Source organism: Pecten maximus, chromosome 7, assembly GCF_902652985.1.
Source record: "Pecten maximus chromosome 7, xPecMax1.1, whole genome shotgun sequence".
NCBI classification, from domain to species: domain Eukaryota; kingdom Metazoa; phylum Mollusca; class Bivalvia; order Pectinida; family Pectinidae; genus Pecten; species Pecten maximus.
In genome coordinates, this window is record NC_047021.1 from 11,635,601 (window position 1) to 11,655,812 (window position 20,212).

Below are 20,212 nucleotides of genomic sequence, written 5' to 3' on the forward strand. Positions count from 1 at the left end.
TTCAGGGAGCATGGACTAGGTGGGACACAGAACCGCGTGCACTGTCCTGGTCGGAAATCTGGAGGTACCCTCAATTCCAACTGCAGTTTCTCCTTCGGTCTGTGTATGGCGTGCTATCAACACCAGCAAAGCTCCATAATTGGGACCTTGTAGAAACACCAGACTGTCCCCCGTGTGGACAGAGAGGAACCCTACAGCACATACTTACCTCTTGTCGTGTAGCCTTAGCACAGCGGACATACACATTGCGCCACAACCAAGTCTTAAGGGAGCTACATTGTAGCAGACATTATGGGAAAAAAACGAAAGAGCATGGCCAGCCAACCAAGGCCCAAACATACACAGATCACGTTCGCGAAGGAAGGTGCAGCATCAACACCAAGCTCAGAGAAATCTTCCGGAATCCTCAATCAGGCAGGAGACTGGAAGCTGACTGTAGACCTGGACCAGAGATTAACTTTTCCGGACATCGTACCAACCAACCTCAGACAGGATATGGTTCTTTGGTCACCAACGACAAAGAAGATCATTGTCATAGAGCTAACAGTGCCATGGAAGGAAAGGTGCAGCGAAGCCCACGAAAGGAAGAGAGTGAAGTACGAAGGATTGCTGGTGGAGTGCAGGGAGAGAGGGTGGCTGACGTGGAGCTATCCATATTATATGTAATTTATATCATAATCTTTATATCACTACTATCTGTATTTATATCATATGTTAATAATACTTGTTTTTTATATCATGTGTCAATATTATCTGTATCTTTATTATATAATGCCAATATTATCTGTATAATTTATATTATTACATAATGTCAATATAATCGGTATCTATATCATATAATGTTAATATAATCTGTATTTATATTACATAATGTTAATATAATCTGTATTTATATCATATGATGTCAATATAATCTGTATTTATATCATATGATGTCAATATAATCTGTATTTATATCATATGATGTCAATATATTCGGTATTTATATTATATAATGTCAATATAATCTGTATTTATATCATATGTAATATCAATATTAACTGTACCCATATTATGTACATGTAATGTCAACATTATCTGTATTTGTATTGATATTATACAATTTTATAATAAAACCATGTATTAACCGAAATCAAAAGGCAGTAATAGTTTGATTATAAAATGACGGTCTTGACTTTTCATAATTGGCAATAGTATAAGTACGACTAATGATAGAGACGGATTTTTGAAGTATTTGTAAATATTTAATTATATCTTTTAAATACTGAGCAATCAAGTGTAGGCTATATACAATGATTGTACATAAAAAATTCACTCAATGCTTTAATTCGTATGATAATTAATATTCTAACAATCAAAATTATTGATTGTTGTGTTTCAAAAGTTCAAAAACGTACACGATATTTTACACTGTTGGACAAGTAAAGTAATTAATGATTAATCTATATTTCGAAACGCCCAGTTAATCAGTATTTTTAAAGTTTTTCTTTGCCGGCCAGTTAATATGACTTTTTATCGGGAATCACGTGACACTATTTTAGCCAATCAGCGAGTGTGAAAGATATGATTTTATAATGTCAGTATACACACAGAACTTGTTGTGAGAATATCCGATTTTAATATTGATATTAATCGTCTTTAAAGCGTAGAAAGGAATCTAAACTTAATTTACAAAGTTCTAATCGACCACCGTAAATTTAAAGTACACCTTACTATATATACACATAAAGGTGGATTTGTAGTAAATAGTTGGACAAACTGGCCAGTAATCCCAGCGTTTGTCCCACTAACACACAACTGTTCCAGTCAACTTGTACAAGTGATTATTTTTAATAATACATAATCGTATTATATTTTATTATTGTTCACAGTTGGTCACGTTAGGCGAGAGTAGACTAATTATGTAAATATAGTACGTGTAAGTACATACAGTAACGTATATCAATTTAGCTTTTGTGACCAAGAAAGTAAGTGTATTTCCGTAACTAAATAAAGGATGAAGGAAATGTGAGTCCAAGGTGTTTTTATATAAGTATACCCATATTACTAACACTTTATTTTAGCAAACTGCAATGTTTTGACATTGGATTCCTTGGAGTATAAATGGTGTATATGTAATTTGTATCATTATGAGCCAAGAGAAAAGCCACTTTCGACTTGGGTGTAGCATGTTATACTACAAATGTATATTTCAGTTGAATATCTGGACCAGTAAACATGCTGCGTGAAACCAACTTAAAGCTATTTGTTATACTTTGTCACTTTCACTGTCATACATAGTAAGTGTGGAGTAACCAGCACTTACCACACTAATTACAGGAAGTACGCTTTAATATTAGCTTTACAAATCACTGCTATTCTGTTCATGTCCTAAACGCTATCTGAAAATTGTACTAAATGTCATCCTTCACGGTGTGTTAGACGATTAAACATACCAATATTCCATGGCCAATACATTGTTATTTCAAAAGTGGACACATAAGAACCAACGAATTAGTATTGCGTAGCCTTAAACTTAATGCGTATAAGTCGGGTAAATAGACTCACCAGTATCGAGTATAGTACCGGTACTGTATTGTCGTATAACATGGACACTCCGTGAAGATGTGGCCGGGTCGCCATCAAAATCCGCGGGCCTTACCAAGTATATCCGGATACCATTTCCAGGGATATATTGGCGACATCAGAAGTCTAGCCAGGAGAACCCTTCCAAGAAACCCGCCCAGTAATCTATTGAGCTTTTTTGATGGTTCCGTGACATCTGTAGCATGTTCGGAGTTGACACTTTCTCCTGCTAACCTGCTCCAGGACTCCAAGTATCCTCGAACAATTCCAGGAGGGTTTACACGGGATGATGATCGACTCGACGCTCTCTGTAATGGGTCGGAACAATCGGCGTTCCAATATTTCCCATTGTCGGCACGAGTTGCTTTGCATAATGTCGCACCAGCCCCTAAACCGGAGGAACCAAAGCGAAGGTGCACGAAGACTAAGATGGTTTTTGGAATGTCTTTATACTTAGCTGTTATTGTCCTTGTTCTCATAATCACTGTTGCTATTCTCGCCTCGTCGTTGTCAGCCACGACCGGGGTAAGTTTATAGTCTTACATTATTGGTGCCTGGAATTAACTACCAAATTATCATAAGAGGTACCCTGTTATGTGTTTATGGTCCCCTATCCTATGTTTAGAGGTACCCTGTTCTGTGTTTATGGTCCCCTATCCTATGTTTAGAGGTACCCTGTTCTATGTTTATGGTCCCCTATCCTATGTTTAGAGGTACCCTGTTCTGTGTTTATGGTCCCCTATCCTATGTTTAGAGGTACCCTGTTCTATGTTTATGGTCCCCTATCCTATGTTTAGAGGTACCCTGTTCTGTGTTTATGGTCCCCTAATCCTATGTTTAGAGGTACCCTGTTCTGTGTTTATGATCCCCTATCCTATGTTGAGAGGTACCCTGTTCTGTGTTTATGGTCCCCTATCCTATGTTTAGAGGTACCCTGTTCTATGTTTATGGTCCCCTATCCTATGTTTAGAGGTACCCTGTTCTATGTTTATGGTCCCCTATCCTATGTTTAGAGGTACCCTGTTCTGTGTTTATGGTCCACTATCCAATGTTTAGAGGTACCCTGTTCTATGTTGATGGTCCTCAATCCTATGTTTAGAGGTACCCTGTTCTATGTTTATGGTCCCCTATCCTATGTTTAGAGGTACCCTGTTCTATGTTTATGGTCCCCTATCCTATGTTTAGAGGTACCCTGTTATGTGTTTATGGTCCCCTATCCTATGTTTAGAGTTACCCTGTTCTATGTTTATGATCCCCTATCCTATGTTTAGAGGTACCCTGTTCTGTGTTTATGGTCCCCTATCCTATGTTTAGAGGTACCCTGTTCTATGTTTATGGTCCCCTATCCTATGTTTAGAGGTACCCTGTTATGTGTTTATGGTCCCCTATCCTATGTTTAGAGGTACCCTGTTCTATGTTGATGGTCCTCAATCCTATGTTTAGAGGTACCCTGTTCTATGTTTATGGTCCCCTATCCAATGTTTAGAGGTACCCTGTTCTATGTTTATGGTCCCCTATCCAATGTTTAGAGGTACCCTGTTCTATGTTTATGGTCCCCTATCCTATGTTTAGAGGTACCCTGTTCTGTGTTTATGGTCCCCTATCCAATGTTTAGAGGTACCCTGTTCTGTGTTTATGGTCCCCTATCCAATGTTTAGAGGTACCCCTGTTCTGTGTTTATGGTCCCCTATCCTATGTTTAGAGGTACCCTGTTCTATGTTTATGGTCCCCTATCCAATGTTTAGAGGTACCCTGTTCTATGTTTATGGTCCCCTATCCTATGTTTAGAGGTACCCTGTTCTGTGTTTATGGTCCCCTATCCAATGTTTAGAGGTACCCTGTTCTGTGTTTATGGTCCCCTATCCTATGTTTAGAGGTACCCTGTTCTATGTTTATGGTCCCCTATCCAATGTTTAGAGGTACCCTGTTCTATGTTTATGGTCCCCTATCCTATGTTTAGAGGTACCCTGTTCTGTGTTTATGGTCCCCTATCCTATGTTTAGAGGTACCCTGTTCTGTGTTTATGGTCCCCTATCCTATGTTTAGAGGTATCCCTGTTCTATGTTTTTATGGTCCCCTATCCTATGTTTAGAGGTACCCTGTTCTGTGTTTATGGTCCCCTATCTGATGTTTAGAGGTACCCTGTTCTATGTTTATGGTCCCCTATCCTATGTTTAGAGGTACCCTGTTCTGTGTTTATGGTCCCCTATCCTATGTTTAGAGGTACCCTGTTCTATGTTTATGGTCCCCTATCCTATGTTTAGAGGTACCCTGTTCTGTGTTTATGGTCCCCTATCCTATGTTTAGAGGTACCCTGTTCTATGTTTATGGTCCCCTATCCTATGTTTAGAGGTACCCTGTTCTTTGTTTATGGTCCCCTATCCTATGTTTAGAGGTACCCTGTTCTGTGTTTATGGTCCCCTATCCTATGTTTAGAGGTACCCTGTTCTATGTTTATGGTCCCCTATCCAATGTTTAGAGGTACCCTGTTCTATGTTTATGGTCCCCTATCCTATGTTTAGAGGTACCCTGTTCTATGTTTATGGTCCCCTATCCTATGTTTAGAGGTACCCTGTTCTATGTTTATGGTCCCCTATCCTATGTTTAGAGGTACCCTGTTCTATGTTTATGGTCCCCTATCCTATGTTTAGAGGTATCCTGTTCTGTGTTTATGGTCCCCTATCCTATGTTTAGAGGTACCCTGTTCTATGTTTATGGTCCCCTATCCTATGTTTAGAGGTACCCTGTTCTGTGTTTATGATCCCCTATCCTATGTTTAGAGGTACCCTGTTCTATGTTTATGGTCCCCTATCCTATGTTTAGAGGTACCCTGTTCTATGTTTATGGTCCCCTATCCTATGTTTAGAGGTACCCTGTTCTAGTGTTTATGGTCCCCTATCCTATGTTTAGAGGTACCCTGTTCTATGTTTATGGTCCCCTATCCAATGTTTAGAGGTACCCTGTTCTATGTTTATGGTCCCCTATCCTATGTTTAGAGGTACCCTGTTCTATGTTTATGGTCCCCTATCCTATGTTTAGAGGTACCCTGTTCTGTGTTTATGGTCCCCTATCCTATGTTTAGAGGTACCCTGTTCTATGTTTATGGTCCCCTATCCAATGTTTAGAGGTACCATGTTCTATGTTTATGGTCCCCTATCCTATGTTTAGAGGTACCCTGTTCTGTGTTTATGGTCCCCTATCCTATGTTTAGAGGTACCCTGTTCTATGTTTATGGTCCCCTATCCAATGTTTAGAGGTACCCTGTTCTGTGTTTATGGTCCCCTATCCTATGTTTAGAGGTACCCTGTTCTGTGTTTATGGTCCCCTATCCTATGTTTAGAGGTACCCTGTTCTATGTTTATGGTCCCCTATCCAATGTTTAGAGGTACCCTGTTCTGTGTTTATGGTCCCCTATCCAATGTTTAGAGGTACCCTGTTCTATGTTTATGGTCCCCTATCCTATGTTTAGAGGTACCCTGTTCTATGTTTATGGTCCCCTATCCTATGTTTAGAGGTACCCTGTTCTATGTTTATGGTCCCCTATCCTATGTTTAGAGGTACCCTGTTCTATGTTTATGGTCCCCTATCCAATGTTTAGAGGTACCCTGTTCTATGTTTATGGTCCCTATCCTATGTTTAGAGGTACCCTGTTCTATGTTTATGGTCCCCTATCCAATGTTTAGAGGTACCCTGTTCTGTGTTTATGGTCCCCTATCCTATGTTTAGAGGTACCCTGTTCTATGTTTATGGTCCCCTATCCTATGTTTAGAGGTACCCTGTTCTATGTTTATGGTCCCCTTATCCTATGTTTAGAGGTACCCTGTTCTGTGTTTATGGTCCCCTATCCAATGTTTAGAGGTACCCTGTTCTATGTTTATGGTCCCCAATCCTATGTTTAGAGGTACCCTGTTCTATGTTTATGGTCCCCTATCTAATGTTTAGAGGTACCCTGTTCTATGTTTATGGTCCCCTATCTAATGTTTAGAGGTACCCTGTTCTATGTTTATGGTCCCCTATCTAATGTTTAGAGGTACCCTGTTCTATGTTTATGGTCCCCTATCCTAATGTTTAGAGGTACCCTGTTCTATGTTTATGGTCCCCTATCTAATGTTTAGAGGTACCCTGTTCTGTGTTTATGGTCCCCTATCCTATGTTTAGAGGTACCCTGTTCTATGTTTATGGTCCCCTATCCTATGTTTAGAGGTACCCTGTTCTGTGTTGATGGCCCCTATCCAATGTTTAGAGGTACCCTGTTCTGTGTTTATGGTCCCCTATCCTATGTTTAGAGGTACCCTGTTCTATGTTTATGGTCCCCTATCCAATGTTTAGAGGTACCCTGTTCTGTGTTTATGGTCCCCTATCCTATGTTTAGAGGTACCCTGTTCTGTGTTTATGGTCCCCTATCCTATGTTTAGAGGTACCCTGTTCTATGTTTATGGTCCCCTATCCTATGTTTAGAGGTACCCTGTTCTATGTTATGGTCCCCTATCCTATGTTTAGAGGTACCCTGTTCTATGTTTATGGTCCCCTATCCTATGTTTAGAGGTACCCTGTTCTGTGTTTATGGTCCCCTATCCTATGTTTAGAGGTACCCTGTTCTATGTTTATGGTCCCCTATCCTATGTTTAGAGGTACCCTGTTCTATGTTTATGGTCCCCTATCCTAATGTTTAGAGGTACCCTGTTCTGTGTTTATGGTCCCCTATCCAATGTTTAGAGGTACCCTGTTCTGTGTTATGGTCCCCTATCCTATGTTTAGAGGTACCCTGTTCTATGTTTATGGTCCCCTATCCAATGTTTAGAGGTACCCTGTTCTATGTTTATGGTCCCCTATCCTATGTTTAGAGGTACCCTGTTCTATGTTTATGGTCCCCTATCCAATGTTTAGAGGTACCCTGTTCTGTGTTTATGGTCCCCTATCCTATGTTTAGAGGTACCCTGTTCTATGTTTATGGTCCCCTATCCTATGTTTAGAGGTACCCTGTTCTATGTTTATGGTCCCCTATCCTATGTTTAGAGGTACCCTGTTCTTTGTTTATTGTCCCATATCTAATAATTAAAATGATATTTCTTCCATTTTCATGTTTTCTGCCTTGATACTTTTTTCTCAGATGACCTTTTTTATTTTTCCAAGCTAGCCTCCTCCGTAAGTGCAATATCCGAGAGTACATCTGCCCTCCGGTGATTCTCCAATATCTACCTCCATCATTCCCGGTGTTACCAGTCTACCCAACACTGCCTCTCCCACGCCATCAGTGACTACTACATCCCCACCAGACACAACCCAAAAACAGTCTTCATTAAAAACTGTTGAAACAACAACGATAATGACCGGTATTTCTCCCGCCAGCGATGGGCCTACTACGGCTATAGTCACTGAGCAGACGACTGCCATTGCGTCACTCACATCAACAACATCGATGACAAAAACGACGACAAAACAGCTGACTAAACCAAACACACCAAAATCTATGCTAACAAGTTCCGCGACGACGTCAGTTAATTCACCAATAACTGGAAACCCAGCCAATACAATGAAAGTATCAACTGCTAAACCAACAACGACATTTAAACCTACAAAAACAACAACAACACCAACAACGACCACACAATCAAAAACGCCAGCGAGGCCAACAACGACCACGAAATCAACAACGACAATGAAACAGCCAACGACCACAAAAGTCAAAACGACAATGAAACCAACAACAGTCGCGAAACCAACAAAGACCACTAACCCAACAACGACAACCAAACCAACAACGGCTATGGCACCAACAACGACCACAAAAGCAACGACGACAACAAAACCGACAACGGCAACAACTTCCATACCACCAACAACGACAATGAAACCAACAACGACTAGAAAAGCAACGACGACAACCAAACCAACAACGACAACAAAACTAACAACGACAACTACAACAACGCCCACACAACCAACAACGACGATGAAACCAACGATGAAACCAACAACGACCGGAAAAGCAACGACGACAACCAAACCAACAACGACCATAAAACCGACAACGATAACAGCAACAACTTCCACACAACTAACAACGACGATGAAACCAGCAACGACCACAAAACCATCATCGACCATAAAAACAACAATGAAGACTAGTGAAACGATCACGTCAACAAAGATAACGACGACAAAGGAATCAACGACACAGCAACCTTCACTCGAACCACCGGGCCAGACAACCTCTGTATCCCCCACCTCTACAGTGCCCGTATGTGAGACTAGCCAGTGCTTCTCTGTGGGGTACGAGATGTGGTCTATGATTGATACGAATACTGACCCTTGTATGGACTTCTACACCTTTGCGTGCGGACAATGGATCATTGCCCGCGAGGATTTGATTAGTGAGGGATACGTGGATGAAACAGATACAGCATACACGAACCCAATCGACATGGATAGTCTGTACCCCAAACTCCAAAGTGAGTGTTTACATTACTAATTTATTCCATTTTGGTTCCAGTTCCGTTTCTAAATGTATTTAGTTAAACTGAAACACCGTAAACAACTATTGGCGCTCCCTTACTATAGCAAGTTAACAATTATTATTCAAATAAATGTGCATCTTTTGTACTTAATTTACATGATATGTTGTCAACAATAAACATATCTCATTTAATTATGACTTGATAAGATTTCCTTGTTATGTTAAAGACGTTCCTATTTTTATATTTAAAGATACTTGCATATTTAAAATGGTTGATGATATTGCATAATACATATAAAATACTCTGAGAATTTCCATATCAACTTGCCTTGATTTGTTTATGGTGTACTACATTATACTGTACCTGTAGTATGAAGCATTCCTACTGACTATTCATGATAAATTCATATTTTTCGGCGATATTCTGTTCGTATGCTTACTTATTACCAGCTGCCTGTAACACTACGAGGGAAGAGAGTATATCTATATTGATTAAACTTTGACCCCTTGATTACAGGATTGCTTGAGGATCCTCTGGACCCCTCTATAGACAGTGTCTTTACAAGGACAACCAAACAGTTGTACATGGCGTGTCTGTCGTCAACCAGTGCTTCAAGTGATAAAGGTAAACGTGCAGCGCTCACACAGGTAAACATATAACAATCACTGGTCATACAGATAAACATGTAACACTCACTGGTCACACAGGTAAAGATATAACACTCACTGGTCACACAGGTAAACATATAACACTCACTGGTCACACAGGTAAACATATAACAATCACTGGTCATACAGATAAACATGTAACGCTCACTGGTCACACAGGTAAACATATAACAATCACTGGTCATACAGATAAACATGTAACGCTCACTGGTCACACAGGTAAACATATAACACTCACTGGCCACACAGGTAAACATGTAACACTCACTGGTCACACATGTAAACATGTAACGCTCACTGGTCACACAGGTAAACATGTAACACTCACTGGTCACACAGGTAAACATGTAACACTCACTGGTCACACAGGTAAACATATAACACTCACTGGTCATACAGATACACATATAACACTCACTGGTCACACAGGTAAACATATAACACTCACTTTCCCCACAGGTAAACATGTAACACTCACTGGTCACACTGGTAAACATATAACAATCACTGGTCACACAGGTAAACATGTAACACTCACTGGTCACACAGGTAAACATATAACACTCACTGGTCATACAGATACACATATAACACTCACTGGCCACACAGGTAAACATGTAACACTCACTGGTCACACAGGTAAACATGTAACGCTCACTGGTCACACAGGTAAACATGTAACACTCACTGGTCACACAGGTAAACATGTAACACTCACTGGTCACACAGGTAAACATATAACACTCACTGGTCATACAGATACACATATAACACTCACTGGTCACACAGGTAAACATATAACACTCACTTTCCCCACAGGTAAACATGTAACACTCACTGGTCACACAGGTAAACATGTAACACTCACTGGTCACACAGGTAAACATATAACGCTCACTGGTCACACAGGTAAACATGTAACACTCACTGGTCACACAGGTAAACATGTAACACTCACTGGTCACACAGGTAAACATATAACGCTCACTGGTCACTCAGGTAAACATATAACACTCGCTATCCCCACAGGTAAACATGTAACAATCGCTGGTCACACTGGTAAACATATAACACTCACTAGTCACTCAGGCAAACATGTAACACTCACTATCCCCACAGGTAGACATATAACGCTCACTGGTCACACAGGTAAAAATGTAACACTCACTGGTCACACAGGTAAACATGTAACACTCACTGGTCACACAGGTAAACATGTAACACTCACTGGTCACACAGGTAAACATGTAACACTCACTGGTCACACAGGTAAACATGTAACGCTCACTGGTCACACAGGTAAACATATAACGATCACTGGTCACACAGGTAAACATATAACGCTCACTGGTCACACAGGTACACATATAACGCTCACTGGTCACACAGGTAACATATAACGCTCACTGGTCACACAGGTAAACATGTAACGCTCACTAGCAACACAGGTACACATATAACGCTCACTGGTCACACAGGTAAACATATAACGCTCAATGGTTACACAGGTAAACATATAACGCTCACTGGTCACACAGGTAAACATGTAACACTCACTGGTCACACAGGTAAACATGTAACACTCACTGGTCACACAGGTAAACATATAACACTCACTTTCCCCACAGGTAAACATATAACGCTCACTGGTCACACAGGTAAACATGTAACACTCACTGGTCACACAGGTAAACATGTAACACTCACTGGTCATACAGATAAACATGTAACGCTCACTGGTCACACAGGTAAACATATAACACTCACTGGTCATACAGATAAACATGTAACGCTCACTGGTCACACAGGTAAACATATAACGATCACTGGTCACACAGGTAAACATATAACGCTCACTGGTTACACAGGTAAACATATAACACTCACTTTCCCCACAGGTAAACATGTAACACTCACTGGTCACACTGGTAAACATATAACACTCACTGGTCACACAGGTAAACATGTAACACTCACTGGTCACACAGGTAAACATATAACAATCACTGGTCATACAGATACACATATAACACTCACTGGTCACACTGGTAAACATGTAACACTCACTGGTCACACAGATACACATATAACACTCACTGGTCACACAGGTAAACATGTAACACTCACTTTCCCCACAGGTAAACATATAACGCTGACTGGTCGCACAGGTAAACATGTAACACTCACTGGTCACACAGGTAAACATATAACGATCACTGGTCACACTGGTAAACATATAACACTCACTGGTCACACAGATAAACATGTAACACTAACTAACCACAAATGAAATATAAATATATAATGCTCAATAAACAAACAGGTAAAACTGTAACGTTCACTTACAATAACGCTCACTATCCCTACAAATAAACATATAATGCTTACTACAACTACACAGGCAGACACCTAACGACCACTTACTACAAAAGGAAACATGTAACGTTCACTTACAACACTGGTAAACATCTAACGCTCACTAGTCACACTGGTAAACATTTTACACTCACTAACCACACCGGTAAACATCTATCGATCACTTACCACACAGGTAAACATCTATCGATCACTTACCACACTGGTAAACATCTAACGATCACTTACCTCACTGGTTAACATGAAACATTCACTTTCCACACATATTAAATATCTAACGTTCACTTAACCACACTGGTAAACATCTAACGCTCACTAACCACACATGGTTAACATCTAACACTCACTAACCACACTAGTAAACATCTAACGCTCACTAACCACACTGGTAAACATCTTACAATCACTAACCACACTGTAAAACATCATACACTCACTTACCTTTCCGGTAAACATCTAACGCTAAGTTACCACACTGGTAAACATCTTACACTCACTAACCACACTGGTAAACATCTTACACTCACTAACCACACTGTTAAACATCATACACTCACTAACCACGCTGGTAAACATCTTACACTCACTAACCACACTGGTAAACATCTAACGCTCACTAACCACATTGGTAAACATCTTACACTCACTAACCACACTGGTAAACATCTTACACTCACTAACCACACTGGTAAACATCTAACACTCACTAACCACACTAGTAAACATCTAACGCCCACTAACCACATTGGTAAACATCTTACACTCACTAACCACACTGGTAAACATCTAACGCTCACTAACCACATTGGTAAACATCTTACACTCACTTACAACACTGGTAAACATCAAACGCTCACTAACCACACTGGTAAACATCTTACACTCACTAACCACACTGTTAAACATCATACACTCACTAACCACGCTGGTAAACATCTTACACTCACTAACCACACTGGTAAACATCTAACGCTCACTAACCACATTGGTAAACATCTTACACTCACTAACCACACTGGTAAACATCTTACACTCACTAACCACACTGGTAAACATCTAACACTCACTAACCACACTAGTAAACATCTAACGCTCACTAACCACATTGGTAAACATCTTACACTCACTAACCACACTGGTAAACATCTAACGCTCACTAACCACATTGGTAAACATCTTACACTCACTTACAACACTGGTAAACATCTAACGGTCACTAGTCACACTGGTAAACATCTTACACTCACTAACCACACTAGTAAACATCATACACTCACTTACATCACCGGTAAACATCTAACGCTAAGTTACCACACTGGTAAACATCTTACACTCACTAACCACACTGGTAAACATCTAACGCTCACTAACCACACTGGTAAACATCTTACACTCACTAACCACACTGGTAAACATCTAACGCTCACTAACCACACTGGTAAACATCTAACGCTCACTAACCACATTGGTAAACATCTTACACTCACTAACCACACTGGCAAACATCTAACGCTCACTAACCACACTGGTAAACATTTAACGCTCACTAACCACACTGGTAAACATCTAACGCTCACTAACCACACTGATAAACATATAACGCTCACTAACCACATTGGTAAACATCTTACACTCACTAACCACACTGGTAAACATCTAACGCTCACTAACCACACTGGTAAACATCTAACGCTCACTTACCACATGGTAAACACGAAATGTTCACTTACCACATTGGTAAACATCTAACGATTACTAAACACACTGGTAAACATCTAACGCACATCAACAACATATGTTGATATATATATGCTACGTTCAATAACGACATAGGTAAATGTCACCTTACTAGCGGCTAACATACAGTGATATGTTTGAACAACATGCTTGTCATTTGAATGGTACATATGTGGAAGACGATATTCTATGGACGGATTCAATTGGCTTTGCATGAATTTACACATAATTTACCTGATCATATTATAAAACATGGGCTAGTCTGACCTGGTCTGGTATCAAAATTTTAATTTCTGTTGACAAGTAACCTGAAACCTGTGATGAATTCCGGTATTTAAAGACCGGAAGAAATGGTATACCGTTCAACTGTGTCCGGGTGACGTGACTGACATATTGAGTTGCATCGTCTACATAAACCACACATATAACTGTCAGAACAGCTGAGATACGCCCAATACTTATTAGCATACCACTTGGACCAGCCTGGGAATATAACACGCAAACTACAGTTTTCACTCAGTGAATATAACGTATTGAGTTTTACCCTCCGAGTCTAGTCACTAAAAGTAAAATGATTATTCGTAGGTCACTACCTAACTACGGTTACATTTGAATATCAGAGATGTAACCGTGTACATTGGCATACATTTGCCGACTTGGTCGTGAACTATATATATATATATGGGGCAAAGAAGTAATTCAAACAGTGTGAACAATAAGGCTTGTTAAATTTTCGAGGCAATCCGCCCCTTTATCAAAACACAAAAAATTACAAATACAATCACATAATATATATAAGAAGTACTGGAAATACAATAAAATACAATAAGAATAATGTTTTAGTAACTGGAGAAACCACAATGACCCTTCGGCAAACGTGGGCCGAAGGCGGGTACTAGCGTGACTGCATCATGTTCAACACTAGAACGCTATGCGACCAACGGCAGAGATATTTGAATTCCCCCGCACGTGAAAGTATATCGAAGAGTTCATAGACGATTCGTCCCTAAATACTGCTAGTGGACGACATTGCATTGATATCAGATTTCGGAATAAAAAATGTTGCATTATCGTCTCTTCAGTGATTGATTAAATATCGTGTACAAAGTCTGAAAAACTTTAGAAAAATATGTTTTAGATCATTAGAATCATAGAGAGGGGTGTGAAAAAACTACTACAAATATTTATCAAGACTGAAAATATAAAAAATACGAATGCCGAAGTGTCCCTACAGGACGCTACGGGAAACAGACGATTCGGGCCAAACTCGGACCAAGATGCTGTTGCATGATGGCGGGAGGCGACTAAATGTGAGTCTCAAAGAGCAACAATGAATAGATGCCCCAAAAAGTACAGCAATTATGAAAATTTTAACAAATTGAATAATTAACTACATGAATAGTCAAATATAATGGTCAGATGGAGAGTACATCCAGAAGACGTCTTTAACGTTCGTTCATTACCCGAGGGTAGCAGGTTTGGAGATTGGTAATCCAGTATCTTTCTCTGGAACGACGTTTCGTTTCATTCCAGGTAGGACAGTGATCAATGGCGACCACCTGCATATCCTTCCAACTGTGACTAGGTAAATTGAAATGCCTTGCCACAGGAAAGTCTGGTCTGTTTTGCTTGATAGAGCAACGGTGATTGTTGATTCTGATGTTGAGCTTTGTGCTGGTTTCTCCAACATACTGCATTTTGCATTTTTTGCAGGAGAGGAGATATACAACATTGGCTGATGTGCATGTCAGTGTTTGTAAAATGTGATAAACACGGTTGTTTATTACACATTTAAACGTGTCTGTGGACTCAATGTATGGGCACAATTTGCACGTTTTTTTGCTGCATGTGTTGAAGGAGCCTGTTGTAACGACAGAGGCAGATGAATGTAATTTGCTGCTCACCACCAGATCTCTTACATTTTTTGGTCTACGATAGGCCAATAACGGTGGTTCTGGAAAGATCCGTTTAAGTGCAGCTGACGACTCAATGATGCGCCAATGATTATGTAAAATGGAAGAAATTGACGGCAAGTTAGGATGGAACGTGACAACACAAGGAACCCTTTGTGTCGGAGTTCTGACTTTGTATTCTAGAAGGCTGGCTCTGTCAAGTACCCTGACTTTGTCTAGTTCCTGATCTATCAAAGTAGATTTATATCCTCTAGCAAGAAGGTGTAATTGAAACGCGTTACAATTAGTTTGTCTGCAATCCTGTGAGAATTACAGGGCCATAACGTTCAAAGGAAGGCAGTTTAGTACATACTTATATTTCCGTGTTAAATTTAAGTTTCTCTTACGTTTAACCTTCAACAAATTTTGCGCTGTCAATGGGACCTGTTCTTGTGACGTCACTAAAGGGGGAGAGGTTGCCGTCAAAAATGTATAGTTTGTGAGAACAAACACAAAGTCATCAATTTTAATCAGTATATTCCACCGTGATGCAGGCAACATAGATCAATCGGTTTTTGTTATTCCGGTAGCACGAATTGTCATGGCGTCAAAAATACACTTGCTATACATGTAGTTACTTCAGATAAAACAACGTCATTTTGTGACGACGACACGTACATTGTTCTGCATGTCACTACACTAATGGGAATTATGTGATAGTTATGATCTGATAATTTTCTGTTTTGTTTAGTAAAGTTATTTCTACGACAATAGGTGGGTGTTATCAAACTCCCAAGACATGAAAAAATCATTGCAACTGTTGAATAATATTCAGTTCATATCAACTCTAAATGCGTTTGACACGGTGAACTTTGACCGGGACTATTTGTTTAATCACGTGGTTCAATGCAATTTGATTGGCTAACACTTGAAAGCCTTTTCACGATGTCATGGAAATGTTAACGCATAAGAAGTAGCTCGCGGATGTTTGGTTATATTTTGGAAAATATATATCGATTTATATCAGTTTATTGCTTTGAAAGAACAAACCTGCTTATTGTGTTATTATTTGTAATAAATTGTAATATTTTCATGCATTTTCTAATTTGTCAGTTTTACATATTGATTAGCAATGACACAAAACTGGTCATTTAATTCTCAGAATAGTTTTTCTATTGTGGTAGAAACAGGTCACACAAACTCGGGGTTGCTTTATATGGAATTTCTTTAACTCTCGTTAGTTATTTTTCAAAAGATACAAAAAACACTCGCTAAGCTTGAAAAATAACTAACTCGAGTGAAAGAAATACCATATACAACAACCAGTCGTTGCGTAACCTCTATATATATTTACATTTACCACTGCAGTCTCCTATTGCCTTAATATTAATCTGGGCTGCAGATCACATAGCGTGATTATTACGTCATATTGATCAACGTCATGGAAATGCTTCGCTGTGAGCTACGAATGAATCAAACGTAGCGAGGATTCTAATTGAGAACAGTTTCATAATTATATCGTCATTTTGGCGCTGTGTTTATCATAATTACTTCTTTTTTTCAATTCATATGACACTTTCCTACATACATAAATCAATACTATACAGCTTAATGCATGTACATACTTAATTATATTCATAGAAAATTTTGATTTTGGCTCCGATCTATTAATGACGTGACCATACTGATATGATGTTTTATTGATATTTTATACAATATACAATATACCGCAGTACATGTACATGTATAATACATAAAACTGTTGTCAGATGTTTCACCATCGGGTTAGATATATTTCACCAAAATTCCCAAAACACCAGGCGCGTTACTTAGATGAGACGTATAATACTGTTTATTTTTATACATTTTAATGCAGCAATTCGAAATTGCGTCGAAGTATTTGAAAGAAAAACTGTAAGGTTTACGAACAAAACGGCTGGTGGTGTTGAAATTTGTATAACCTTTTACATATGTTTGTCCGCAAAGTTCGTTCAATAGAGTTCAACAACATTGCATCATGTCGTTTACCGGTGTTTTTTACAGCGCTGACGGAACTGCACGAGATCCTCGACCCCTTGGGACTAGACGAGTCCCTCCAGTCCTCACTCAGTCTCGAAACTCTACAGAGGTCTGCTGTGACGTCATTTGGAGTCGGTGCGCTGTTCGATACATCCCTCCAACAAATTGTCATTGATGGAGTTAATACGTACATTTTACAGGCAAGTCACATGGTAATTTGTACAACGTTGTATACACGTATTGTACATTTATGGAGTTTACTCTGCATTTAAGTCATGTCATACTTTGTTGTTATGTTTGACAGTTAATTGCCGTATTATTAACGAGCATGCGTCCCCTCCAGCGTTCGTTGGACAGTTAATTACCGTATTATTAACGTGCATGCGTCCCCTCCAGCGTTCGATTTAATTAGTGTCAGTTTTACGTCGTCAATAGAAATATTCGCCGTTTGATGGATAGGATTAAGATCTGTTATTTTCCTGTTTACACTTATATTGTTAATACTTTCATTTTGATAAAGTTTAACTTTGTACATGTATGCCTTTTCAAGTTTATCTTTTCCTTTAGTTGGAGCCGCCATCTCTGTACTTCACGTTAGAACAATATCAGACCCCAGTATCCCAAAACAAGGTATAATACTACCATCACAATCAAATTTTGTTTATTATAATGATAGTTTGTTAATGTGTTGTTATATTCTACCAACGTCCTGTCTACCGCCCTGTGATTCTCTGTGAATGTCCTTGGGTAAGACTCTGTAGTATGTACCCAAGTTGCCTCCAGTTCCTCCGAATGGCAAAGCGGCACTGGTAAACAAATTAACAATCCTTTTCTCTGTCCCAGGTCCTACAGAACTACATTATGTTTTTTTCTCTGTCCCAGGTCCTACAGAAGCTACACTATGTTTTTTTCTCTGTCCCAGGTCCTACAGAACTACATTATGTTTTTTTCTCTGTCCCAGGTTCTACAGAACTACATTGTTTTTTTCTCTGTCCCAGGTTCTACAGAACTACATTATGTTTTTTTCTCTGTCCCAGGTCCTACAGAACTACATTATGTTATTTCTCTGTCCCAGGTCCTACAGAACTACATTATGTTTTTTTCTCTGTCCCAGGTCCTACAGAACTACATTATGTTTATTTCTCTGTCCCAAGTCCTACAGAACTCACTATGTTTATTTCTCTGTCCCAGGTCCTACAGAACTACATTATGTTTATTTCTCTGTCCCAAGTCCTACAGAACTCACTATGTTTATTTCTCTGTCCCAGGTCCAACAGAACTACATTATTTTTTTTTTCTGTCCCAGGTCCTACAGAACTACATTATGTTTATTTCTCTGTCCCAGGTCCTTAGGAACTACATTATGGTTTTTTTCTGTCCCAGGTCCTACAGAACTACATTATGTTTATTTCTGTCTCAGGTCCTACAGAACTACATTATGTTTTTCTCTGTCCCAGGTTCTACAGAACTACACTATGTTTATTTCTCTGTCCCAGGTCCTACAGAACTACATTATGTTTTTTTCTCTGTCACAGGTTCTACAGAACTACATTATGTTATTTCTCTGTCCCAGGTTCTACAGAACTACATTATGTTTTTTTTCTGTCCCAGGTCCTACAGAACTACACTATGTTATTTCTCTGTCCCAGGTCCTACATAACTACATTATGGTTTTTTTCTGTCCCAGGTCCTACAGAACTACATTATGTTTTGTCTCTGTCCCAGGTCCTACAGAACTACATTTTGTTTATTTCTCTGTCCCAAGTCCTACAGAACTCACTATGTTTATTTCTCTGTCCCAGGTCCTACATAACTACATTTTGTTTATTTCTCTGTCCCAAGTCCTACAGAACTCACTATGTTTATTTCTCTGTCCCAGGTCCAACAGAACTACATTATGGTTTTTTTCTGTCCCAGGTCCTACAGAACTACATTATGTTTATTTCTGTCTCAGGTCCTACAGAACTACACTATGTTTATTTCTCTGTCCCAGGTTCTACAGAACTACATTATGGTTTTTTTCTGTCCCAGGTCCTACAGAACTACACTATGTTTATTTCTCTGTCCCAGGTCCTACATAACTACACTATGTTTATTTCTCTGTCCCAGGTCCTACAGAACTACATTATGGGTTTTTTTTCTGTCCCAGGTCCTACAGAACTACATTATGTTTATTTCTGTCTCAGGTCCTACAGAACTACATTATGTTTATTCTCTGTCTCAGGTTCTACAGAACTACACTATGTTTATTTCTCTGTCCCAGGTCCTACAGAACTACATTATGTTTATTTCTGTCTCAGGTCCTACAGAACTACATTATGTTTTTTTCTCTGTCCCAGGTTCTACAGAACTACACTATGTTTATTTCTCTGTCCCAGGTCCAACAGAACTACATTATGTTTTTTTTCTCTGTCCCAGGTCCTACAGAACTACACTATGTTTATTTCTCTGTCCCAGGTCCTACAGAACTACATGATGTTATTTCTCTGTCCCAGGT

At 39.4% G+C, this 20,212-nt stretch overlaps 1 protein-coding gene across 4 annotated transcripts in view; it reads left to right on the plus strand.

The window, feature by feature from the left end:
- The first annotated feature begins 2,568 nt into the window (after positions 1–2,568).
- LOC117331607 (A-agglutinin anchorage subunit-like) overlaps positions 2,569–20,212 on the plus strand; it is a 39,170-nt gene continuing 21,526 nt past the window's right edge. The window contains exons 1-6 of one of the 4 annotated variants that reach the window (XM_033890418.1): positions 2,569–3,090; positions 7,703–9,017; positions 9,540–9,647; positions 17,740–17,915; positions 18,283–18,345; positions 18,753–19,886. In XM_033890418.1, coding sequence (XP_033746309.1) covers positions 7,892–9,017; positions 9,540–9,647; positions 17,740–17,915; positions 18,283–18,345; positions 18,753–19,796 — 2,517 coding nt within the window. In that variant the 5' untranslated portion in view covers positions 2,569–3,090; positions 7,703–7,891 and the 3' untranslated portion in view covers positions 19,797–19,886. Of the gene's footprint in view, positions 3,091–7,698; positions 9,018–9,539; positions 9,648–17,739; positions 17,916–18,282; positions 18,346–18,752; positions 19,887–20,212 lie in introns of those variants that run through there. The other 3 variants (XM_033890415.1, XM_033890416.1, XM_033890417.1) reach the window with 3 other exon arrangements.